This window comes from Leuresthes tenuis, unplaced genomic scaffold (assembly GCF_036924035.1).
Source record: "Leuresthes tenuis unplaced genomic scaffold, fLeuTen1.0.hap1 SCAF_13, whole genome shotgun sequence".
NCBI lineage: Eukaryota > Metazoa > Chordata > Actinopteri > Atheriniformes > Atherinopsidae > Leuresthes > Leuresthes tenuis.
In genome coordinates, this window is record NW_027325367.1 from 3,114,747 (window position 1) to 3,140,740 (window position 25,994).

A 25,994-nucleotide genomic window follows, 5' to 3' on the forward strand; every position below is an offset into this window, starting at 1 on the left:
TTTATCATCATAACTACGAAGGTTCTGTATGTGTTGAAGCCCAGAGAAGCAGAGGCCAGACTCTCCTGTACCCAGCTGTGTGTCCATGAGGAGTGATCGATCCATGTTCAACCCACCTAATTTTAAAGGACAAAACTCCTCAGAAACAGAGTAAGTCAACATTATTTTAGTCTTGTAACTTGTTACACAATGTTTCATCAATCTTAACATAAGATTACATTAGAAAAAAGTAGATGTGCACCCCTTAGTCAACATAAGAAGGTATTCAAATATAAACAGAGGAAGCTGGATGTAAAACCGGGAAAATGATAAAAAAGACCAAAGTGGGAAAGTGAGAGGGATTTATAGCTGCCAGGAACACCCAAAGTATTTCTTCCTCTTGTTGGGATGTAAACATACTGGTGGACTTTGGTTAGAACTACTGTGAAGCTGATGATTTAACTGTCATTAGACACCTCCACCTCTTCATTCACGTTGCAAATCACTTTTGATTGTGGGTGCTCTGTAAAGTCTGTGTGAGCACCCTGAGGTATGAGGAGTTTCACTGAAGAGGTTAAAACAGATTTTGGTCCAATATGTGCAACTGTTCTTCATGTTAGACTTAAAAATTCAATGAATTCTATCATCTTTATAAAAATGAATCATATGTGTGTGTTGAAGCCCAGAGAAGCAGAGGCCAGACTCTCCTGTACCCAGCTGTGTTGATCGGTCCATGTTCGAGCCACCTGTGTTTAAAGGAGAAAACTCCTCAGAAACAGAGTAAGATCATAATTGAATCAACATAATTTTGAAGCAAAATTCATGTCTGGAAAGTTCCCTCATCTTAAGGCATTATGATACCAGAGTGAAGTGAGGAAAACAAGAGTAGATATATCAATAAGTTACTTATAAATTATTAAATCATTCAATAAAATTTAGATTTAAAGGTCAAAGTAAATAAACAGGTATTAAAGCAAAGCAGAAATATATCACTGCCAGTCTAAAGAATAAATGAATGTTGAGAAATGAACGTTAACTCTTCTATTTTCTCTATAGAGCTCAGGAAGTTGCCGAGGATGGGTCTTCTCAGGAGCAGCACAGAGACCTGGACTCTGTCTTTATGGTGAGTAAACGTTAAAGCTCAGCTTCCAAATAAAAAGTCACAAACACGATAATGAACTATCATCCTGGTCCTATGAGACCACTCACACTGGCTGTGAGCGTGGAGCTTTTTAACTGATATTTATCAGTGTCTCACACCATTTATTAACACACACAGAGCAGGAATCGGCCTTTATGCTCCACTCATTATGCTTTAGGTTTAAAGGAAAAGCTACAGTACATAATGTTTAGAAGCTGTTTTGTTTCATTACAGCTGCTGCAGGAGAACATTTTCAGCTTTGTGAAGGCTGAGCTCAAGACGTTCCAGAGTTGTTTGAGTTCTGACCAAGAATCCATGCAGAGCCAGTGGGAGGATGAGGAGGCTGATGATGGGAAGAGGAAGGAGGAGAGGAGCCTCAGAGAAGCATTGCTGAAGATTACCCTGCACCACCTGAGAAGAATAAAGCAGGAGAAGCTGGCTGATGACCTGCAGAGCAGTAAGAGGCTTTAAAACACTTCTATATAACATATATAGTATGTATGAAAACTATGACTTCTTATGAGCTTTACACAGATAAGCTGAATACGTAGAATTTAACAAAGGGGGAAACCATTTATTGCTTCCAGCATTTACTGTTGCATCTACATTTGATTTAATCTGTCCTTTGTTCATCCAGGAACTTGCTCTGGATTGTGCCAGCATAAACTCAAATCAAATCTCAAGAAGAAGTTCCAGTGTGTGTTTGAAGGGATTGCTAAAGCAGGAAACCCGTCATGTCTAAATCAGATCTACACAGAGCTCTACATCACGGAGGGAGGGACTGGAGCGGTCAATGATGAACACGAGGTCAGACAGATTGAAGCAGCATCCAGGAAGCAAGCTGGGCTGGAAAAAAGTATCAAGTGTGAAAGCATCTTTAAACCAGCAGCCCACAGAGATCAACCAGTCAGAACTGTGCTAACAACAGGGGTGGCTGGCATTGGGAAAACGGTCCTAACACAGAAGTTCACTCTGGACTGGGCTGAAGGCAAAGCCAACCAGGACATCCAGTTCATGTTCCCATTCACTTTCAGAGAGCTGAATGTGCTGAAAGAGAAAAAGTTCAGCTTGGTGGAGCTTGTTCATCACTTCTTTAATGAAACCAAAGAAGCAGGAATCTGCAGCTTTGAACAGTTCCAGGTTGTGTTCATCTTTGACGGTCTGGATGAGTGTCGACTTCCTCTGGACTTCCACAGCAAGGAGCCCCTGACTGATGTTACAGAGTCCACCTCAGTGGATGTGCTGCTGACAAACCTCATCAGGGGGAACCTGCTTCCCTCTGCTCGCCTCTGGATAACCACACGACCTGCAGCAGCCAATCAGATCCCTAATGAGTGTGTTGACATGGTGACAGAGGTCAGAGGATTTGCTGACCCACAGAAGGAGGAGTACTTCAGGAAGAGATTCAGAAATGAGGAGCAGGCCAGCAGCATCATCTACTACATCAAGACAACAAGGAGCCTCCACATCATGTGCCACATCCCGGTCTTCTGCTGGATCACTGCTACAGTTCTGAAGGATGTGTTGAAATCCACAGGGGGAGGGAAAGTTCCCAAGACCCTGACTGAGATGTACATCCACTTCCTGGTGGTTCAGACAAAAGTGAAGAAGGTCAAGTATGATGGAGGAGCTGAGACAGATCCACTCTGGAGTCCAGAGAGCAGGAAGATGATTAAGTCTCTGGGAAAACTGGCTTTTAAGCAGCTGCAGAAAGGAAACCTGATCTTCTATGAATCAGACCTGACAGAGAGTGGCATCGATATCTCAGCAGCCTCAGTGTGCTCAGGAGTGTTCACACAGATCTTTAAAGAGGAGAGAGGGCTGTACCAGGAGAAGGTGTTCTGCTTCATCCATCTGAGTGTTCAGGAGTTTCTGGCTGCTCTTCATGTCCATCTGACCTTCATAAACTCTGGAGTTAATCTCCTGGCAGAGCCACAAAAAACCCTCTTGTTGCCCAGACTAAACAAAGACTTGGTGCATCTACACCAAAGTGCTGTGAACAGGGCTTTAGAGAGTCCAAATGGACACCTGGACATGTTCCTGCGCTTTCTCCTGGGACTTTCACACCAATCCACTGAGAGTTCTCTGCACCACCTGGTGACAGTGAAAGAAAAGAAGGGAAACAAGTCTGAAACCAGTCATGAAGCAACAGTGAAGTACATCAAGGGAAAGATCAGTGAAGATCTTCCTCCAGAGAGTAGCATGAACTTGTTCCACTGTCTGAACGAGCTGAAGGATCACTCTCTCATCGAGGAGATCCAGCAGTACTTAAATTCAGGACCACTCACCGAACAGAATCTCTCCCCTGCCCAGTGGTCAGCTCTGGTCTTTATATTACTGTCATCTGAAAAAGATCTGGATGTGTTTGACCTGAAGGAATATGCTGCCTCTGAAGAAGCGCTTCTTGGGATGCTGCCGCTTGTGAAAACCTCCAAAACCTCTCTGTAAGTTAAAAAGTTTACTGAACACTGATGCAGTTCTGTACAAAAGTCTTGAGACACCATTTTTTCTTTGTGTTGTCAGGAAATAGGTGCAGAAATTTATTGAAGCGTGTAAACATCAATGAAAATACAGAATATGAGGCAAAATCAACACAGCCTGAACCCTCTGAGACAAGCTTTCTGTCATTTCTTTAAGGAGTCTTCAGGAATAGTTCTCCAGGCTTCTTGAAGGACATCCCAAAGCTCTTCTTTGGATGTGGGCTGCCTTTTGTTCCGTTCTCTGTCAGATGATCCCACACTGCTTCAATAATGTTGAGGTCCGGGCTCTGGGGAGTACATTCTACTGCATAGCTGATAGTGTTCCTATTAACCAAGTTTTCAGCTAATAGCTCTTTGGGAATCACCTTGTTGCTGCAGAAATCCTATTTTCTGTCTGTCAAACTGTGTTTTCTTTGCTGTTTTTCATAGATGCAACTAAAGAAATGGAACAAATGATGTGTCTTTGTGACAGGCTGCTGGTAACAAAGTGCCAAAAGATCCAGTTTAAAATGGCTTCTTTGCTAAGTTGTCTGTTCTGTGTCGACACAACACTGGTTCATCTCTTGAGTTAGGAGCCTTTTTTCTGCCTGAATGATTCATTGATCAGAGTTAAGTGGCTTAAGGGGCTGTTGCTCAGCCTACCAATCGGAGGTTCGACTCCTGGTTTTTCTGGGCCACATGTCCAAGCGTCCTGGACGAGACGCTGAACCCCTCGTTGTCTACTGATGCATCCGTTGGTGAATGAATGTTGAATGTGAAAGTTACATACAAAAAGTTACATTCCACATAATGAAAATGTTTTATTGTCATCACTTCTTTTAAGGCTGAGTGATTGTAAGCTGTCAGAGAGGAGCTGTGAAGCCCTGGTCTCGGTTCTCAGGTCCCAGTCTTCTTGTCTCAGATGTCTGGACCTGAGTAATAATGACCTGCAGGACTCAGGAGGGAAGCTGCTGTCTTCAGGACTGCAGAGTCTGCACTGTGCTCTGGAAACTCTCAGGTGAGGAATTAGAGGTTTGTTAGAGAACACATTAAAAGTGTCAATAAAACCTGTGTTGTGAGCTCTTTAGTTGGACTGCAAACATTTTTTTTTTCTAAAGGGTGTTTTATTAGATGTTTTATTGTCTATAGGCTGAGTGATTGTAAGCTGTCAGAGAGGAGCTGTGAAGCCCTGGCCTCGGTTCTCAGCTCCCAGTCTTCTTGTCTCAAAGATCTGGACCTGAGTTATAATGACCTGCAGAACTCAGGAGTGAAGCTGCTGTCTTCAGGACTGCAGAGTCTGCACTGTGCTCTGGAAAATCTCAGGTGAGGAATTAACATGTATCCACTCAGCTGGACTCTATTGGGCGTTCAGTTAGACGCTTTGCACATGCACAAAGCTACATGAATCTTAAAGAGCCAGTTTCCCTAAATGAACTGTAACAGGTTTTAGAAATAATTGATTCAGAAACATCCAGTTCCAAATGTCTTATTTCTTTATTATTGCTATCCCTGTTCCTGGTGGCTGTTATCATGACTCTTGTGTCTTTAGTTCTTTATGTTTCTGATTGCTTTGTCATTCATTCCATGTGAAGTGTTCATGGATACATTTTACGTATATTATAGCAAGTGTGTTGTGTCTATATTGTTGTAGCGACTGTACTTTGGGTTGCTTCCTGTCTTGGCCTTGAAAAAACAGATTTAAAATCTCGAGATTCTTATTTCCAGCTTGAATAAAGTTTTACAAATTTGTTAACATGATCTGATGAGAAGATGTTTTATTGTCTATAGGCTGAGTGATTGTAACCTGTCAGAGAGGAGCTGTGAAGCCCTGGCCTCGGTTCTCAGCTCCCAGTCTTCTTGTCTCAGAGATCTGGACCTGAGTTATAATGACCTGCAGGACTCAGGAGTGAAGCTGCTGTCTTCAGGACTGCAGAGTCTGCACTGTGCTCTGGAAAATCTCGGGTGAGGAATTAGAGGTTTGTTAGGGAACACATTAAAGGTGTCAATAAAACCTGTATTGTGAGCTCTTTAGTTGGACTGCAAACCTTTTTTTCCTACAGGGTTTTAATTCTTTATCAGAACATGCTGTTTTATCTGATAAAAGTGAATTTAGTTGTTTCCAATTATTTACTCAATTGAGTGACCCTAATTGTAACTGAGGGCTGCTTGGTGGTGTGGTGGTGGCCTCACAGCAAGAGGGTTCCTGGTTTGAATTCCAGATGGAGCCTTTCTGTGTGCAAGTTCTCCCCATGTATGTGTGGGTTTTCACTGGGTACTCCGGTTTCCTTCCACCACCCAAAAACATGCAGGTCCGGTTAATTGACCTGCTTAATCCCCCACCCCGTGACACTGAGTTGGATTAAGCAGCTATAGAAAATGAATGAATGAATAATTGTAACTGAGAACTGACGAAGGTACCGAGAAGTGACAGATCACAGCACTCAAAATGTAACTAAAAATATTCTGTGACTTTGCTATAACTTCACACCTGGAATGAAACCAACAAACTTCATACTGGTCTGAGTATGAAGGTGTAGAGTGGGAGAAGCTTCCTTCTCTCTTCACAAACACATCCCCTGAACCCCTGCTTTGGATTAGGATTCAATCATACTGTCTGCAATGAAATTAAAGTCTAAGTACAAACCTGACTGCAAAAAAGTTGTGAAAGTAAAATAAGACGCAATGATGTGAAAATCTCCAAAACTAATATTTATTATACGTGTGTGTGTAGTTTATCAGGCTGTCAGGTCACACAGGCTGGCTGTGCTTCTCTGGCTTCAGCTCTGACATTGAACCCCTTCCATCTGAGAGAACTGGACTTGAGCTACAATCATCTCAGTGACTCAGGGGTGAAGCTGCTGTCCGCTAAGAGAGACGATCCGCTCTGTAAACTGAACAAACTCAGGTTAGTCTGACTAACATACTGACAGGCTGGGACAGATACGTTCATATTAAGCTGCTGTAGTTAATGGTTGATCAAAAGATGCAGAAGTTCTTGACCCATTTCCAAGCAAGCTGCACTTCTTCAATGTAAATATACCAGTTACTAGAAATAAAGGTAAATGTGGTTTTGTGTTTTATTCGTACAGAACGGACCACGATGGAGAGCAGAGACTGAAACCTGGCCTGAGAAAGTGTAAGTTTGTTTAGTAATATTTAGGAAAGCAATTTGACACTTAAAAAATATATTATAGTTACATTTAATAACAAAAATATCTTTATTAACTGATACATATAACATTACAACTAAATGAAGCCTCTTCTTTTTTGCCATATTTTCTCAATCAGATGCTTGTGAACTCTATCTGGACCCTCATACAGCAGACAGCAGCCTCCAGCTGTCTGAAAACAACACTAAAGTGAGATCACGGGACCCGGCACAGAATATGAGAATGTCAGTGCCGTCTGATTTCAGTCAGGTTCTGAGCACAGATCGTCTGCCTGCTCGCTGTTACTGGGAGGTTGAGTGGAAGGGAGATGTGCTCATAGAAGTGAGTTATAAAATAATGGAATGGAGAAGAAAGAAGTTGTTTAAAACAATAAGCCCTTCTAAGTTCTTGCAACAAAGCAATTACTTTAAACTAGATACTCAGCCCTGGACTCTGCAGTGCTGTAGAAATGGCTACTTTGTCTGGAACCAGATGAAATTGGTACAACTTCCATTCCCTGCATCATCTGACAGAATCGCAGTCTATGTGGACCATCCTGCTGGCATCATCTCCTTCTACCAAGTCTCTCGTGGCAAGCTTCTCCCACTCTACACCTACCACGACAGATTCACTGAACCCCTTTACCCCAGCTTTGGATTGGGAACCAACTCCTCTGTGTCTCTTTGTATGATGTAAGAAAGACTGTCCTCAGACTGCTGAGTGAATGCAGCTCTTTAAATGACAGTTCAACCAGGAATCCAAGATATCTCAGAGTTTTGACTCAAAATCCCTTCAAATATTCATTGTTAAGCAGTAATCAAAGTTTACGCTCCTGAAGTATATCCAAGCAAGTTCATGTACTATAAAGATGACACAGTAATCCTTGTATGCTCCTGGTTTTCAGTCCTTGTCGACCGAAGCTGTTTCAGAGCTTTAATTTAATACAAAAACAGTTCACATCATAGTTGTCAGACATTTATTTACTCTAACTTGCTCTTTATTGGCTTAAATCTACATAGCTGAACCTCCTGGTAAGATTCTGAGTAACTGCATTTTTATTTCTGTGTTGAATAGTTTAAAACGAGTAAATATGAGATCACATATGGCTCATATAACTGCAGTGGCTGCCTCAACAGATTTCCTCATAATGGGATCTGCTGGCTGTCTTAAATGCTCTGGAAGAAGCAGGTGAAGTGCAGCAAACCCTCACCTCACCGTCCCCGGGTTGGCTACTAAAAATGTTAAAGGCTCTGGACACAGTTGGCACGTTCACGTGCACAGTGAAGTGGAGCTACAGTTATAGTGTGGCCAGAATTTAAGAATTTCTATGTCCGACTCTGATATGCCCCTTTTCAGCTTGTTAGTATTGTAATTTTTCTGCTTGCTCTGTCTCAGACAAACAAAACAAAATATAGCTGGAAACAAATCAGCAAATGTTGAGCAGTCAGTTGGACAGCCTTACAGCTCCACAGGCTGTACGCTTTACTCCTCACCTGCCTTTTTTTGAAGACATTATTTTCTTTTGTTACTTGTTAAATACATGTTTACACGCAGGCCAACCTATTTTAAAATGGCTGCACAGTTTACACATTTCTGTTGCAAAATTTAGAGGTAATTTTGTGCCATTCGGGCTGCTTTTAAAGGTACAAACAAGTAGATATAAAAACGTATCAATTTTACATTGGACTTGTACATTATGAGGGTGTGTAGATATACATCAGTCCATTAAAAAGAGAAGTTCGTCTGGACCTTATTTCTGTCATAAAATACGTTCATCTACTCACCGAGAACAGTTTGGTGAAAGTCGGCGTCCTTCGGATGATATTTAGATAACTCGAGATCCGCATATATAACGTGAGAGAACAGGGCATTGACAAAACAGCCTCTAAATAAGGCATTATCTGTCTTTATTTCACCATAATAAGACAGGATATACGCGGATCTCGACTCTTAAAAAACATCTTAAAGATGATCACACGACAAGTTACACATCAAAACAAGAGAACTAATTTACCAGAGCACACACCTTTCTGACCGAGCGCCGTCAGTTACACTACATAACCGGCAGGGGGCAGCCCCGATATGCGCTGACCCACACTGCATCTATAAACATTACACACTAGACATAATGTCTCAACTTTGGGGCATTTTCTACAGTTGTAAAAATGACGGATGGTTGTCATAATTGTGATTGTGATTTTACATGGAGCCATACTGGATTTGGTCTCCATCTCTTCAACTGAAAACACACAATAGGAAGAGATCTTGAGCCATCTTTTAAAGAAGCCAGTTCAGGAAAATAAGTACCCCCGAATTTAAATGAAATACTTTTCAAACATTGAAAGATAAAAGCCAACCACATCCAACTGGTTTTGATCTGATTCCCACATTAAAGTGAACTCTGATTATCTTGAAACTGATTTATGTTGGTGGAAATATCTTGTTTGCAGAGAAGAACATTTATTCTTGGATTGAAATAACACACATAAACAAGCACACGCACTATCACAGCCTGTGTGTGGTTGGGAACGAGCCATGACGGTGCTGATGGTTAACATGTTGCATCGCAGTGTGACTTTCTGAAACAGCAGCGTGTTGCTCAGAGCTGATGACGCCAATCAGGACTATGAATAAGACACACACACACAGAAAAGAGTCAGTCTTGTGCGTCATCCATTATAAATGCCACCAGCTTCTCTCCACAACATTGGTCTTTCCTCTCTGTTCTTCCATTCAACGGATTTCTCCACATTTTCTCCAATTAGTACAAAAACATGTAAAATATCCCCACTGATAGGTTGCCTCTGTTTTGTTAAATAATTCTAAAACGCCGTCGACTTAATTTAAGCAAACCTCCTTCGCATTCCTAAGATCATTTTATGTGGGAGAGAGCATCTTGGAATCTCTCTGAATCTTAGGCCTCTTTCAGGCTGTGCATGCACACGATACTCACTCAAAGCGGTCCCTGTACCGTATGTAAGAGACTAATAAAAGGCCTAATTTCTGTCATATATGCATAATCTACATAATCTTAAAGAGATACAACATCTCAGCATTGTGCTTGAGCTTGTTGGGTTCATTCCATAAGATTTTCTGACCTTTCAGTTCATATTTTGGTAGAAATATTGAATATCCAGAGGTCTATAAAGAAGGTTTATTTCTTCATTCATTTCGCCCTCTGCTTCTGTTTTTATCAGGGGACGATGCACATGTGCCCAACACGAAATATATACCGATGAATCGAAAGTATTCAGAACCTTTCCTTGAATTTAAGCCATTAATCACTTTACAATCGGCACAAATCAGCCCAGTTATTCACACTCATATGTTCTGACCTGCATATTAATATTAATTTGAAAGAATCTTTTCTTTCTTTTTCTGTTGCATTAAGAAACATTCTTGCTGTTCTTCCACCTCTTAGTTGTGATTTTTTGACTACTTATGTCCTTGATCAATAGTTTCTGAAGCTTCTCATCATAATGTGTGAAGAGGACGGAGCAGAAACGCTCCTGTTGAAGCAAAAAGGAGAAAAACATGCTAAGAGATAAACATATTAAGATGTTCTAGAATTCATGTGCTGTATATCGTGCAGAGATTGAACGCCTGATATCTTCATTCGTACTTTAAACATGTCGTAAAATGTAAGTATTGTTGTTTGTGGTCACAGATTCCACTTCACTATTTTGTTTTACTCTCCTTTATTTTATGCTGTAGCAGGAAAAAACACAGAATAGCCCTTTACCGGGCAGACAGGCCTGGAGGGAGATGATAAATCAGACACACCTGTGAGCTGCAGCATGGTGAAAAACACAAACAAAGGCAACTGGGAAGAGCACAGAAAGAGAGCGAAGAGCCACAAAATAAGGAAATAACTGAAAGCCTGAAACAGTTTATGGACATTTTTGCTCCAAAAACACATAAAACATATAAAAACAAACAGTTTTTAGAGAAGAAATTGATCCAACATGGCTGGAGCTGATGGTCTTTCCTGCTCTTTGCGACACATTTTGGATTAAGATGACTCGACTAACCTTTTGACCTGAGTCACTACAGAAGTGGACTCTTATGGATTGGTCGGGCCTGGAGATGCAAAGGTAAGTTTGATCTGCACCTCCCCTAATCTCCCCCAACACACTCAGGCCAGCCTCACTCAGTGGAGACTCAGTAAAAACTCAGATTTTTTCATTTATTTGTTTGATGAACTGGGTTTTTAGCTGGTCAGATATTCTGTTTAAGGAAGCCGCCGCGTGTGGTGCTTCATATGTGATCATTTCCAATTCTGTGCCTTCTGTTTTCAAACACTAGTCGGGTTTAGAGATCTATTCTACCTGGTTGGGTTTATATATCTAAGAAACCCTACGTTAAGCTTTGGGTAAAATGGGAATCTTCTTTAAATAGACCCTCTCACATGATTAAAAACCAAATTTTTTCTGGTTCGATGGGTAAACAAGTCCCATCCCATCATATTTATCTGAGCTTTTAACTGTCCGTAACCCTGGCAGAGCTCTGAGGTCAACAAATCAACTTTTGTTGGAAGTGTTCAGGTCAAAATACAAGCACTGGGGTGACCGAGCCTTTTCCATTGCTGCCCCCAGGTTCTGGAATAAGCTCCCCCCCGAGATGCGTCTTATTTCTGACCTGGGCCTCTTTAAATCGAGGCTAAAAACCTACTTATTTCAGACTTTTAATACCCAGTAGTATGGTGACTCTTTTATATCATCTTATTCAATTTTGCTGCATTTTATTTTATTGCGTTTACTGTTATTTTATTGTTTTGTACTTATTCTTTTCTTTATTTATTATCTGATGTAAAGCACTTTGGTACACTGAAATGGATTGTTGTAAAGGGCTGTATAAATAAATTACATTTACATTTACATCTGCATAAGACACAAATGTGATCTTCAGATGAGTGGATGACACACCTAATCTCCTGAGCCACAGCAATCTTACGGGCTTAGCAGATAAACATAAAAACTGTCCTTTATGGCATCAAACTGGTGTTTCCACAGCCTGAACTGTGGGTAGTGTCACTGGTGAAGGCACAGGCTGTATAAGCCGTGTCTGTCTGTTTATCAGGGAAACTCAGACAGAATATCCACAGATGACAGCAGTTTATAAACTGAACTAATACACAAAATTTGAAGGAATAATTCTGAGTCAACGGCCTGTAGGACCATTAGATTTAAAGAAAACAACTTGTAAGGGCTGAGAAAGCAGCTGCAGAGTAAAAATGTTTAACGAGGAGGCGGTGCGGTACTCAGAAAGTATTTTATTTCTATCCCTGATAGTTTTACTAATATAACCGATTTCATTGCCTGAACCCAACCAGGAAGTGACAAAGGGTTTCAGTAAAGTTTTTCTCATATTATCGACTGAAAACCATATTATTTCTGGGTGCTGAAGCACATAATCGGGCCATCTACCCCCCTTTCTTTCCTCCTCTTGGAGGACTTTGTGGCTTTTTAAAGGTGAAAATGAAAAACTGCAGCTGCTCCATGTTGAAACACTCATGCGAGTTGTATTTCCCTCCTTCCGTCTGTTGGGCTGATGGTTTAGATGCCGCCTGTATTGGTGTTTTGAACAAAAAAAAAAGACTAATTGCAGAGAACCATATTAGAATTTGTTTCTTGGCAAATTTTGACCCTCTTTTATCTCCATCACAGCAGGGTCACTGGACTGCTCATAACTAAACGATGTGTTTGCACATCAGCTTTGTTACATTATCTGTTTCTAATAACTGAGGAGGAAGGGAAATGTGTCTAAAGTGTTTAGATGAGTGTTTAGTTCATATTACCGGGGGTTGTTTTTTCACTCGGTTGTGAAGCTTCCGATTTGTGAATTAAAGGGATGGGCATAAAGGGCCATTTAAGTAAATTTTTTTTGCATTTTGATCACCCTAAACTATGTCCTGTGTGGACACTACAATAGTTAGACTACTCAAATCTGGATGAAATTATTCTAAAGAGGCTGTAGATTAATTGAAACCTCGTTTGGGATTTGTGAAACCTTTTTCTGATTTGTGAAAATGCAGAACCGGGTCATTTTTACTGGATTTTTTGCATTCTGATCACCCTAAACTAGGTCCTGTGTGGAAACTACAATAGTTAGACTGCTCAAATCTGGATGAAATTATTCTAAAGAGGCTGTAGATTAATTAAAACCTCGTTTGGGATTTGTGAAACCTTTTTCTGATTTGTGAAAATGCAGAACCGGGTCATTTTTACTGGATTTTTTGCATTCTGATCACCCTTAACTAGGTCCTGTGTGGAAACTACAATAGTTAGACTGCTCAAATCTGGATGAAATTATTCTAAAGAGGCTGTAGATTAATTAAAACCTCGTTTGGGATTTGTGAAACCTTTTTCTGATTTGTGAAAATGCAGAACCGGGTCATTTTTACTGGATTTTTTGCATTCTGATCACCCTAAACTAGGTCCTGTGTGGAAACTACAATAGTTAGACTGCTCAAATCTGGATGAAATTATTCTAAAGAGGCTGTAGATTAATTAAAACCTCGTTTGGGATTTGTGAAACCTTTTTCTGATTTGTGAAAATGCAGAACCGGGTCATTTTTACTGGATTTTTTGCATTCTGATCACCCTAAACTAGGTCCTGTGTGGAAACTACAATAGTTAGACTGCTCAAATCTGGATGAAATTATTCTAAAGAGGCTGTAGATTAATTAAAACCTCGTTTGAGATTTGTGAAACCTTTTTCTGATTTGTGAAAATGCAGAACCGGGTCATTTTTACTGGATTTTTTGCATTCTGATCACCCTAAACTATGTCCTGTGTGGACACTACAATAGTTAGACTGCTCAAATCTGGATGAAATTATTCTAAAGAGGCTGTAGATTAATTAAAACCTCGTTTGGGATTTGTGAAACCTTTTTCTGATTTGTGAAAATGCAGAACCGGGTCATTTTACCGGATTTTTTGCATTCTGATCACCCTAAACTAGGTCCTGTGTGGAAACTACAATAGTTAGACTGCTCAAATCTGGATGAAATTATTCTAAAGACGCTGTAGATTAATTAAAACCTTGTTTGGGATTTGTGAAACCTTTTTCTGATTTGTGAAAATGCAGAACCGGGTCATTTTAATGGATTTTTTGCATTCTGATCCTGTATCTACTCTGTGGTTTGGCATACTTGCCTACATTAGAGGTTCCTTTAGTAGATGAGATGCTGTCTTTGATTGATCAACACGGTGTTGCTGTGGTGGACATTACTGTGCATTTTACCCTGAATATTTGGAGTATTTTCTTGAGTCTTTTTGATGAAGCCATCATCTCTCCACATCGCCTCGTGCATGCTCAGGATGTAGCTTTGAACCGCTCTTAAACAATAAAGCAGCAGAATCTAACTCCAGAACAAATGGAGCCAAAAACAAAGGCGAAGCTTAACATAGAGCTCAGAAGCGAATGCATATCTTCATCTATCTTTGTAAAAACCAATGAAGCAGGCGGGTTATTCAGAGGAGGAAAAGTTTGAACTTGCTCGTATGAATTTTGCCGTCTCAGACCAGGAAAACAAAGCACTTAGTATTTAGTATGCAGATAAAGTCAGGCTTCAAGCTCTGCCGACAACAGTTTTATATGCACATAGAAAGTAGTTCTTTGCCACTCTGTTAAGATTTAAGATGCTCCACTGGAACTTTAAGGTCAGGCGTCATAACCACGGTAAAGGGTGGCTTATTGCTTATCGCTGGTTTGTTCACAGGATGGTGGAGTTTTTGTGTAATGGAAGAGCTGAGGGATACGATAAGATGTGTGTAAGTTCTAATGAATGCAGACTAGAAGATGGGATGATTCTATAAAGTTATATAAAAATGATGGTGCAGTAGATCTTCATCAGGCCCAGACAAACTGAGCCAAAGCGGTACCTTAACTTGGAGTCTTTTCAGCAGCCTGAAGGTTTATCCATCTCAGGAAAACGGACCAGTGTTGGCTCTGGTCTAATATTTCTATTCTGTTTGAGGTGTTTTTCAGCCAAAATCTCTAAAGTTGCCTTGAGCTGTGTGCGTCAGACCTCATAGGAGCTTTTCACATGCATTTACATGCAGGCTCAGCCAGACCATCTGTTTAAGATGATGTTGCACTACTAAATCTCTAAATAATTGTTAGCTAAAAATGTCTCTGCAAAAGATACATTTAGACACAGTCCCACAGAGTGAAGCTGCATATGTATTGTTTCCTCCATCACACACAGGCTCCATAAATCCTGGGCTTCACTGTTGGCCTACTTTTCTGTGCTTTGTTTAGTGTTTTAGAGGCTAATGTTAAGAACTTCTGTTTACTCCAAAGTTTATATTGGTTATGATGGAGAGCAGTGCATTGAATGACAAGCTGGGAAAATATCAAAGAACACCAAACAGAAGTCAGACCTCCCAGTCAGGATGTCAAAAACATTAGGAAAGTAGTAGGAGAGCATCATCAGCTGGCAAAAGAGCCCATGCAGCGCTGAATTCTGGATTGTACTCTGATCTGTGAGGTAGAAATCCACACCACTGCTCAGTGAACGAGATATTTCAAACCCTGTGGATCCCAAACAAAGCGCCAGGGTTGTGTTTTAACTCTAGACACCTGAGCTATAGGCTGTCAAGCACAGAAAAAGGTCATTGAAGCTTTTCTACGCTCGTGCAGCTGGACAGTTGGTGTTGGGATGGGAAGATGGGAATGAATGGACATCAGAGAAGGGCAGTTTACTTTCTGACAGCTCGGAAGCTGGTTATGTATCCGAACTGCTAAACCCTCCAGTGACGGTGGCTTTCAAGACTGTATGAGCTGAAAATGCCCACAACATATTGCACATGAAACTCCCTACTTCCATGTTCCCGTAGCATTTGTTTTTCTTCTTTTTTTCCAGCCAAAAGGAGCTGATTTTTCTCCAGGCTCCTTTCTGTTCAGATGAGAGCAACACAATGATGTGATGAATCACTCTGTGCTGTCGTCCTCGTTTCTATGATTCAGTTACATTTTCATTTTACTGGCTGAGTGTGGCCATTCAGAGCAGGTATAAAGACACCCTGTATGAACTCATTTGCCAAAAAAAACACCTGAAAACGTATCAATTAGTGTATTTTTTTTAATCTCTTCAGTTAATGTGGCCGTAAGGATTCTAAGAAAAATAAATAAATGAATGGCACTTCATTTCTGTGCATCTTTTACTGGACAGAAGTGTTTGTTACATGATTAGATCATCAGCCATATGTCATTTACAGCTTTAAATAAAACAGAACCTTTGAGAGAGTGACGAGTGTGCTTTTGGCAGTGATCTCGGACTGGCACCATCCACAGTACATCGGCTGTGAGGAACAGTCTGGACATCAGGGAGCTGCCAACATGCACAGCCACCTGGAGGGACATCCAGGTGGAGAGGATCCCGAGAGACATCATCATTAGGACACTTTAGACGCCTGTAAACAAAGAACACAGATTAAGGTAATGAATGAGCGCTGTACAGACGCATTTCAGTTCAGTTGTTGCCATTTTACTTACTTCATACCTGACGTATATCAGTATAATGTTAGTTTGATCCTCACTGAAGAACAAACTGCAGCAGAGATTATGATGAAAGATAAGAAAACAAATTCTTATCGCAGCTTAACTTGATATAGAGACATTCTGAGTGCAGTGGAGTTGAACATCTATTAATGACAGTTTGCCTTCAAAGCAGCAACTTTACAGGCTGTGGACAGTTTTGAGCAGGACTACAAACCAAGCAGCTGCAGTTCCACTCACTGCTTATAAAACAGTCGATTCCATTAGCACCAACAGACGAGGCTTTCTGCACGGTCAGCCCAGGCCTATATATAGGGATTCCCACAGTGAGGACTAATAAGACATCAGATCTAACATGCAGGGCTGCAGGCGGTAAAGAGGAGACTGGAGTGGAAAGACCCACAAGGATTGACCTACATCCTATTCAACATCAACCACCATCAGATCTTTCTCTTTAGATCTGCCTCAGTCCCTGATCTGCTGCGTTACTGATTAGAAAAGTCAACTGATTGGTCAAAGGGCTCTTATAAGGTGTCCTGATATGTAACGGGTATATAAACAAAACTAAATTGAAGAAAAAGCACCATACGCTTGCCATCTGATGTAACCAGGAGAATAATGTCCTCCATCTAGCTAAAGCTAGCCGGCAAGGCAAATACCTCAAGTATATAAAATGTCATTTAATTGACACAAGGACAACAAAACCAACTAATTATTGTTAGTCTGCCCAAAACCAAACTTTTAAAATGCATCTAAACATTTTAATCTGACTGAAAGCTTCTAAAAACCGGAATAACACAGAGATAATGCGGCTGTGGATCAATCGCTGTCAAGCGTTTCCAGACTGTCTCTCTGCTCTAATAAAATAAAATCCTCATCGAATGTCACAGTTCAGGTAACTTACAGACCTCTGTGCAGTGAATTCAACCGTACTTACAGGTCCAACGGTCTATCACACAGAGAGAGAAGAGACAACTTAGGCATAAAGTTTCATGGCATTTAAAAGGTGTTTTTAACTGGTCAGCGTGGCAGAAGAGCCACACACAACAGACAGAGTTATGTTTTGTTCACCATGGATATGTTACTTATAAAATGTATGCAATCCAGGTCTAAATATGTGGGCAAAGAGTAAGAGGCAGAAACCCAAAGCTTTGGCAGCCCATTCTGACCAAAGAAAATGCAATATTACACATTTATCCACTTTGTAGCCGTGTAACAATCTACAAGTACCATATTTTTCGGGCTATAAGGCGCATTAAATTAAACAAAACTCATATAAGTCAGCATGTCTCTTTACAGGAGCCATGTTATGGGGCAGCGGGTATAGAAAATAAATGAATGAATGCACACACCTTAATGTTGAAGCACAGATCGTATTACTCCAGGAGGCTCCTGACTACGGTGGCCGTAATGCTCAATCCATCAAGCAGTGCAGCTTTGTAGCTTGCCAAGGCCGTGCTAAGGCATTTTGACAGATTTTTGAGCGCCGTGTACCACATAAAATCAGTTCTAGGTCAGAAAGCACAACCAGAATTAATTCGTACATGACGTGCACCGCATTTTAAGGTGGACTGTCGATTTTTGAGAAAATTAAAAGGATTTTAAGTGCGCCTTATGGTCCGAAAAATATGGTAAATAGTGAGGTTGTAATGTGTCCCTGGGCTGTTTATTTTTCTGATGGGCAGCGATCACATGACATGACGGGAATGTGCACGCCCCAACCATGGTGACTTAACCAGGAAAAGACTATTTACATGCAGACAAATGGAAACTTAAGCTGCAAAACCTAACAATTGTACAATTTTTGAGCTTTTCTTTTGAAACCGAAACGCCTAGCACTGCGACCCAGTGTAGCATTTTCACACTCTGTCAGGAGACTGGTTGGCTTTGGCTCTGCACCTGCTGCTGTTCAGCTCCCTGTCATTAACACCAAGGACGATTCCTCTGAATGGTGCTTATTTATTGATCTGACACCGGTAAGATGGCGGGTGGGGAGTCTGGTAGAAGCCATGTTGCTTGTGTGCAGGTATGTCACATGACTTGGTGATGTTTAAGTGAAGCAAGAGACAAATGTATATTTATGCTGTAATATGCATGTGACACATCCATCCCAGACTTCCTCTAATTGCATCCTTGGGGGCTTCTTGTCTCCATTTAAGCCATTACTTTGTACACTTTCGATTGGATCAGTCAGGTTGCATAATAACAGCTGTACACAGTCTGGGTTTGAAGGAGCAACTTCACTTCTCTTTGTTTGAAAGAAAATTAATAATAATCATTAAAGCATAAAAAAAGCGGTGAACCAGAGTTGTTTTCAAGACTTAATTTCTTTACATACAAAGAGTGCTATGAATGCATTTTAAAGTCAGATGCCACCACATTTGCATCTGTGGTTCAGTCCTTTGAGTGTTACAGAATAAATCTGGTTGAAGTCTGGCCTCCAATTTAAGCCACATACATAACTGCTGTTTAACCGCTCAAATGAGGAGCTTTGATCTTGGAGTTTAGGATGATGAAGTATGTTTTGATCAAACATTTGGCAATGTGCAGCCAATAAATACCAAAAATATCATCTCTACAGCTGAGGTGGATCTGTGGTTCTCACACCACAAACAATATGGGATGTTCCAGTAAACAACTTCTCTGCATCCACATCTGGCACCGGTTCAACAGAGATGCAAAGATTAGTATTGACTCACAGGGGTTTTTTTCCCCATGCAGTTCAACCCAGAGCTGGAAAAATAAAAGAAGCCGATCAGCAGTTTTTCATGCGGTCTGATGCCAGCTGCTACCTGGAAGTGTTTGGCTTGGTTTGAAAGTGAGCCATCATGTTTTGGATTTTTCAGGTGTGGTTTGGTCCCTCTAATGGAATAATGTCTCATTTCTTTTTATAAATCCCAGCACCCCTTTGACTCAGTCTGTTTCATGGGCTCCAAGTGTCTTGAGGTCCTTCCAGGAAACGGAAGGAAAACATTTGTCATCTCCACCAAATAACCCCGTCTCAGTGTGCAGTTACCTCCGCTGGCCAACAGGGGTCAGTGTGTAACTGTGGTCTCAGATTCCGTTTCTGTTCCGTCTCTTTTTTTGATGATAATATAATAGTTTTCTTCTTAAATATGAAGCCTTTCCGTCTGTTCATCATTCTATAAATTGGAAATGAGATTGGAATATTTTTCTTTTTTGGAATAAAGGGGAAGAAGACTTTCTGGTTTTTCTTTCATCTTGTCTGGTTGTCTTTGACAAATCTAATCTTTCTCATACATACTTGTGCTCTTTTGGTCCTCTACTGGACTACACCAATTGTTTCCCTGTCTTTTCAATAGTTCTTTTCTCCTTTTTTCCTTCTCCTCCCTGTCTGTCCTTTTATCTTCTCATCTTATTTGTGACAACCACCTGAAATTGTTTGTCAGCTAATTTAATCTCCTCTTCAGTAATTAATTTTTTTTTTTCAACTCTTCTATTTTCTGGTTTCCCTTTTCAGAAGAAATACAAACTGTCTCCTCAAAGGACATATTAAGTGTGTCCTTGGCTTTATTTTCCATTCTATGTCTTCCTCATTCAGTTAATTTAGACGTTTCATCATGTGTAATCTTCTCTATTCACCATTCTGCTGAATTTGACCCCTATTTTCTCAACTATTTTCCCTTTCTTTCACCTGTCCTCACTCCCTCTCAGCTTGTTGCATTAAATTTTAAATTTTTCTCGCTTCGGTGACAGTTTCCTTTCCTCCTTTTTCCAGTTTGGAAGTCTCCTCGCCCCTCTTCTTCCCTATATCGCAGATATCTCCACTTCTATTACATTCTTCTTCTTCTTCTTCTTTTTTCTGATCCATCTTGAATATCATTGCATCAAGCTTTATGACTGCTCTTGTGCTTCATCTTGTCTTTTCTGTGCTGCTGTCCTTTATTCTCATCTTGCTCTGCACATTATGGAAGAAGGATTGTCTAATCTCTCATCTTCCATCCTCTTTTTCTCTCCTCATTTGTCTTGATCCAGGAAAAAAGGTCCCACAGCTTCTTTGTCTCTTTATAGTTCCTGAATCCACCTTTTCTTCAGACATCAAGACTTTGCTGCGTTTCTGCTCATCATTTCGTCTTTCACCTTAAATCTCCTGGTTTGCACCTAATCTTTTCCTTGGCTACAATAGCTCCCTCCCTTCTTTCATCACTTTGTCTTGAAGTCTTTTGTGTACTTTATCTCTAATTTAACTGTCTCTTCTCTTTCCTTGTGCACGACATGGTCTTTTCTTACCTACTCTTTAATTTCCCCTTTTTCTCTGGCTTTTGTTTAAAGACTAATTAATTTTAGAATCACTGCTGCTGACACCGTAGTTCATTTTGTATTATTTTCTCCTATTTAACGCACATACACGCACATTTCTTTCTAATTCCACCTCTGTTCTTTTTTTTCCTGGCAGCTAAAAATGGAAAGTTGTTTACTCCGATGAACAGATGCCACACAAACGCACTTCCAGGCGCATGCACCAGTATACACCACCAAAAACACACGGACCACCCATTGCTGTGTTCCTGTACGGACACGCCCAGACGGCACGTGTGCACGAACGCCGCAGTGTGTGTGTTCTGGAAGTCGATGATGAGCTGAAACATCAGTCTGTTTGATGTGACGTCTCCGCCTCCTGCTGTGAGGAAAAACTTCAAACCTTCTCTGACCTTCTGCTTTTGTGGAGGGGGTGAGATTGATCCGAGCAGCTTTTAAATGCTGGATCGCTCAGACGAGAAACAGACTAAACCACTCTCTGGCCAGATTTTCTCTTTGTCATGTCTGGCCTCTCCTCCGTCCTCCTTGGTTACCGTTGCTAAGTAGGACAAACAATAACCTCAGAGTCCGTCTCCATTGAAAACACCTGCTGATTTAATTGACTCACATTTCAATTTCACCTCATTGAGCCAGAAGTTTAAAAAAATCTGGTTTTGGTATCACGGTTAGCTCTGACTACAGCGACTCTTCCCCTGGCTTTGATTTCGTTAATGGCCAGAAATGTTCGTCCTGATTTATCTTTGGCGTGATCAGCATTTGTTTAGCCATTTGCAGATGATTTGAATTGATTATCCATACATGCACGTTGTCTTGAGTCTGAAAAGAACTGGAACAGGATCTCGTTTTTGGTCCGACCCACAGACAATAAATCAGTTGAATTATCTGAAACACAAGTAGATGTTTAGGTCTATGAAAATGTTCTTGGATTTACTTTCTATGATTTGATTCACTGAAAATAGATGACTGGGCTCGGTTATTGCTGCTCTTTTTGACTGAGGGGTCACCACAGGATTCGGTCTTGGCTCATCTACTTGGCAGCCGTGTGAAATGTCATCCTTTAACCCCCCCTGACCTGCAAATGTGGGACTTTTTTGCCTGTTAAATGCGATTCAACAGTCAGTTTGTGAATATTTGATAGAATGCTGTGACCCTGTGTTTCTCTGTGGAGTTAATTAATTTATTTAGCTTGTTGTAGCATAAAAAGATAGAAAAGACATTTATAAAAACATTGGTTTTACGTGATTGTGTCACATTTTGTCAGAGGCTTGGGTTGTTTTACCTCCACTTAATCAAAGTGCTGGAGCAGTTGGTGAAGGTGTGTGAGTAATTTCCTGAAAACTTAGAAGGAAACGCTGTGGTACTGCAGAGCTCTACTTTCATGAGTTTCAGTTTTGTTTACTTGTTGATGTCGTAAAGTGACGCAGACGAGAGCTGGTTGTGTGAAACTGACTCTTTTCTGTGTGTGTGTGTGTGCATTTTGACATGAGAGCAGGCATGTATAGGAATACTCATCTGTCAGTGGAAAATGTTGGTGGAAAATTAGTCATTTTGAGGTCTGAGGATGGCTGTCTCTCCATTTTTTACCCTTTTTAACCGTTAAACTTTTCTTTTGTCTTCACTTACTGGTTCATTTGGCTTTCACTTGCTGTTTGATTAGACTGAAGCACTAAAGAATGCCTTTGGGGGGATTTTTCCTTTCTCATGAGTTTTCCATCCAACAGTCATGACCAGAGCCGGTCAGATTCTCTAAATGCTTTTATTCTTCCTTACGGTCTCCGTTTGTAAAAGATCTGCTGAACTGTCCTTAATGAGCATTCAAAGTGATGCTCGATTACTTTTACAGTCGCACTAACTGGGATTCAGCTCAAGAAATGTGAGACAGGAAGGTGAGTGTCGGCAGCCTGTCACATCTTTAAGATGTTTTTAAACTAATATTGTAATTTATAAAGAAGCTGATGCACTTTTTGTAGATTTCTTTTTGATAATTTGTTGTTTCACTACAACAGAAACGTCTTTTCTGAAGTCCTCGGGGATTTCTACAGCCATCCTTCTGTAACTGTCTTGGTGTTAATGTTCCTGTATTATCGGGCTGTGCTGGTGAGCATCAGATGGTACGAGACGTCACTGTGGTACAACAATCTCTCAGCATAAGTAAAATCTAAGCTGCTGCAGCCAAGCAGGTGAAAACTTCCCACTTCAGTCCATTTATGAGCAGTCTGAACTGTTTCATCACACATCCTCCTTTCTGATTATTAGTTTTTTTTCTTGTCTTAGTATGTGAAGGCAGCTAATGTGACTGCCCTAAAACAAAGTATGTTGTATCTTTTGTTTTAAGCCCAGAGTCACCAAAATACATGAACATCTGTCCACATGAGGAAAATGTAGCAGTGTAGTAACCGTCCGCAGCTAAGAGCAAAGTAATGAATCGCCTTTGGGAGGGGATGGAGAGAAGCTCACAGATCACCATCTGCCAAACTCCTCCTTCCTCCTTATAAGTGTTTTTGACGAGGTCAGCAGTCTAGTATTTAGTGTTATGGTCCTCACAAGTTGACACAAAAAAACTGCATCTAATTAGGGAAACATGTCAGGAAAACATCAGTAATTATACAACTTTTGAGCCTTTCTGTTTGTAATCTAGTTGATTTTTATTTTATTTGTTTTAATTTTTCCTAACGAGGTCAAGGAAAAGGTCACAAGAAGTAAGTGTTTTAACTAGAAAACATCTTTCCTGACCTTAAAGTATGTCCTTTTAAAACGTCTGCTGCATTGTGAAAATCTTTTCTTGAAGATGGTCTCAGTCTTGGGCCCGTTTCCTAAAAGGACTCATCACTGGCTTGGAGGATGATGTTCTGCACATACTTGTTCTATAGATCTGCATGTGCAAAAATGATTTACACAGATGCAGCCAATGTGTCATTATATGTCTGCACAGTCACAAGAAATTAGCATCATAAGTACTCGGCCCAACAGAGCATTGCATATCTTATGATATGCATATCTTTGTGCATCCATCTGGACACTCGTGCACTCGCAGATGTGCACAGTAACAAGAAGGGATCCTTCTTCACACTTAAAAAACTCTGTCACATAATAATACTTCTTATTTTTCAGTCCAGTCACTGAACAAAAATGATTGGAAACATTTAATTTTTTCCCACCAGCAGAACAGCGTATTTCAGTGGGAGTTTTTATTCATTTGTGCCAGCAACAAGTTTGAGCCAGTGAGTTTTTAATGCCTGACCTTTTAAAAATGTGTTTTATATGCCTACAATTAACCAAATGGTGAGTTGGAGTTTGAAAGGAACTAGTGTGTAATATTCTGGGTCAGATTTGAGGCCAACTGCTGGATGACGGTGGCGTATAACTCCATCGGTTCACCCTTTAACCTCCAAATAAGGACTTTTTTGTCTGTTATAATGCAAATATTCCTTTCATTATTCGATAAAATGTCCAAAAACTGCCTTGGAGTCGAGGCAGTTTAGTTGTAGAAGGTTGCAAGTTTAAGTCCAGTCTTCCCAAGTGTCTACTCTCACATTAAAGAGATGTAGCGTGACAAACTGTATGAAATCTCCTAAACTCAACATTTATCAAAGAGCCTCGGCACAAAACTCATCCTTCAGTCATCATTGGCTCGGCCTTGTGGGGCTCACCTCAGCTTCAACACCTCCTCTCAGTTGCTTTTCAAGCTCCCATCTCCATTTCCTTTCAGCGTGAGTAAGATACAAAAAGAAAAGCTTGTCCCTGAGAGACTCTGAAGTAAAGTCATATGTCAGTAATGCTGAAGGCCAACCTGGGGACAAAGCCTGACAGGAAGATGGAGTAAAAGGCACCAAACCTGGGCCATAAAACTCAGCGATGAATGAAAGAATCCATGCATTTTGCTTATGAAATGACCAGGCTTTAACACACTGTGAGCTCGCAAACTTTACCTGAACTGTAGCCTTGCAACATGAGATCAATTCATTTTCACTTCATGCTCAAAGGTATGAATTTGTAAGTAAGAAGTCAGTGAACCCCGAATCTGCTTCACCTGCTGTTTGACTGGCTCACTTTCATCCTTGTTTCTCCTCTTTTTGTCACCGACTCACAGTGATGCTGAATATAAAGAAGGGTAGATATAAATTTCACTGTAAATAGAAGCAAACCATGTCTATAAAAGTGTCATTGGTTAGCTTATTTGAAATATATTTACTTGATAAGTCTCATTGCTGCAACTGCTTTTGAGCTTGCTGAGTTATGGCTTAATTATGGAAGAATAAGGTAATCAAAACGGTGTCTTTGTGCTTTTGTTCTTGCTTATGATACCTGTGTTAACATCCAGAGATTCACCAGGCCAGAGCTCAGATGCTGCTGCACCAAATCTATGATATGCAGACATTAATCCTCAAAAATCCAGACTTTAGATTTGTTGGTCCGTTGTAAATTGGGTCAGTTTAGATTGTTTTGCTGTTACCTTAAAAGCAGTGTAAGTAGGTGTTTAAAATGCTTCCGTTGGGCCATCTGAGCGGGAAATCGGCCTCTGTTTGCATTGTGTTCAGACTCCACTCACTCAAAACGCCACCAGTGTGCTTATAGTACTTTTACTTTCACTCTTTAACATGGAAATCTCTGTTAATCTGCACTCTCTTAATCAAACTAAAGCAATGAGCCTCCTGTGAACACGTAAGGTGCAGAATAGGTGGATAGTTATTATTAGAATGGTGTGGTTAAATGTAAAAAGTACTGAAGTGAAGTACAGATACTCAAATATTCTGCTGATGTACAGTTACAAAATATTATAAATGTATGTCCAACCTCCGGAGGCAGCATAAATACGACATCAAGCAAGAATAGTTTAGTTCCCAAACACAAGAAGAGGTGATGCAAACATTTCCCTGTCCTGGGGTTTTGGAAATGAGGCTGTGCATTGTTCCTGCTTCTTTGGAAATGACAGACTTTGCAGACTTTAATAAACTCAAAGTTTGATTTCTTTATGTGGAAGTCAGAAGCAGATAAAATCACAGTAAAGTGCTAAACTCATGCTTTAAAATGCTCTACAAACATGTGCTCGTTGCACATCTACAGCCTGAAAATTTCCAAAGAAATCTCCCAAAACCTGGCTGCAAGACAAAATCCTGCTTTTACTTTAGAGTTAATTACAGCTGGGAAAAGCAGTGCAGCTAAACGTGGTATCCCATTCTGCACACACACACACCCACACGCACACTCATACACATGGGTAGTCCCACCACAGGTTGTTTACTACTAACCATTACGGCATGTAAACAAGCGATTTGGGTGACATACAAACAGAAATGAGAGCTTTCCCAGGGTGCGCTCACAGATCCGTCTTGTGTCCGCTGGCCTGTGGCTCTGACAGCGAGGCGGCGATAGCGTGACTTTGCAAAATAACTCCCAGTTGTGAAATGATGTGCTTGGTGTAATTATTGCCTGCTAAATGCTTTATAACAAATCATAATGGACAATGTGTATGTGCAAGAA

General features: G+C 40.6%; 1 protein-coding gene across 3 annotated transcripts; it reads left to right on the top strand.

Annotated features, from left to right (window-relative positions):
* Positions 1-29: 29 nt before the first annotated feature.
* LOC140267501 (NLR family CARD domain-containing protein 3-like) lies at positions 30-7,659 on the top strand. 3 transcript variants are annotated; one of them, XM_072362802.1, is made up of 11 exons: positions 30-150; positions 661-759; positions 1,036-1,102; positions 1,355-1,577; positions 1,758-3,564; positions 4,424-4,597; positions 4,729-4,902; positions 5,368-5,541; positions 6,311-6,484; positions 6,669-6,715; positions 6,868-7,659. In XM_072362802.1, exons 1-11 carry the CDS (start codon positions 86-88, stop codon positions 7,422-7,424), a joined length of 3,561 nt encoding a protein of 1,186 aa, XP_072218903.1. In that variant the 5' UTR covers positions 30-85; the 3' UTR covers positions 7,425-7,659. The 3 variants fall into 3 exon arrangements, with proteins under 3 accessions (XP_072218903.1, XP_072218905.1, XP_072218904.1); XM_072362804.1 differs by lacking the exon at positions 5,368-5,541; XM_072362803.1 differs by lacking the exon at positions 4,424-4,597.
* Positions 7,660-25,994: the final 18,335 nt, after the last annotated feature.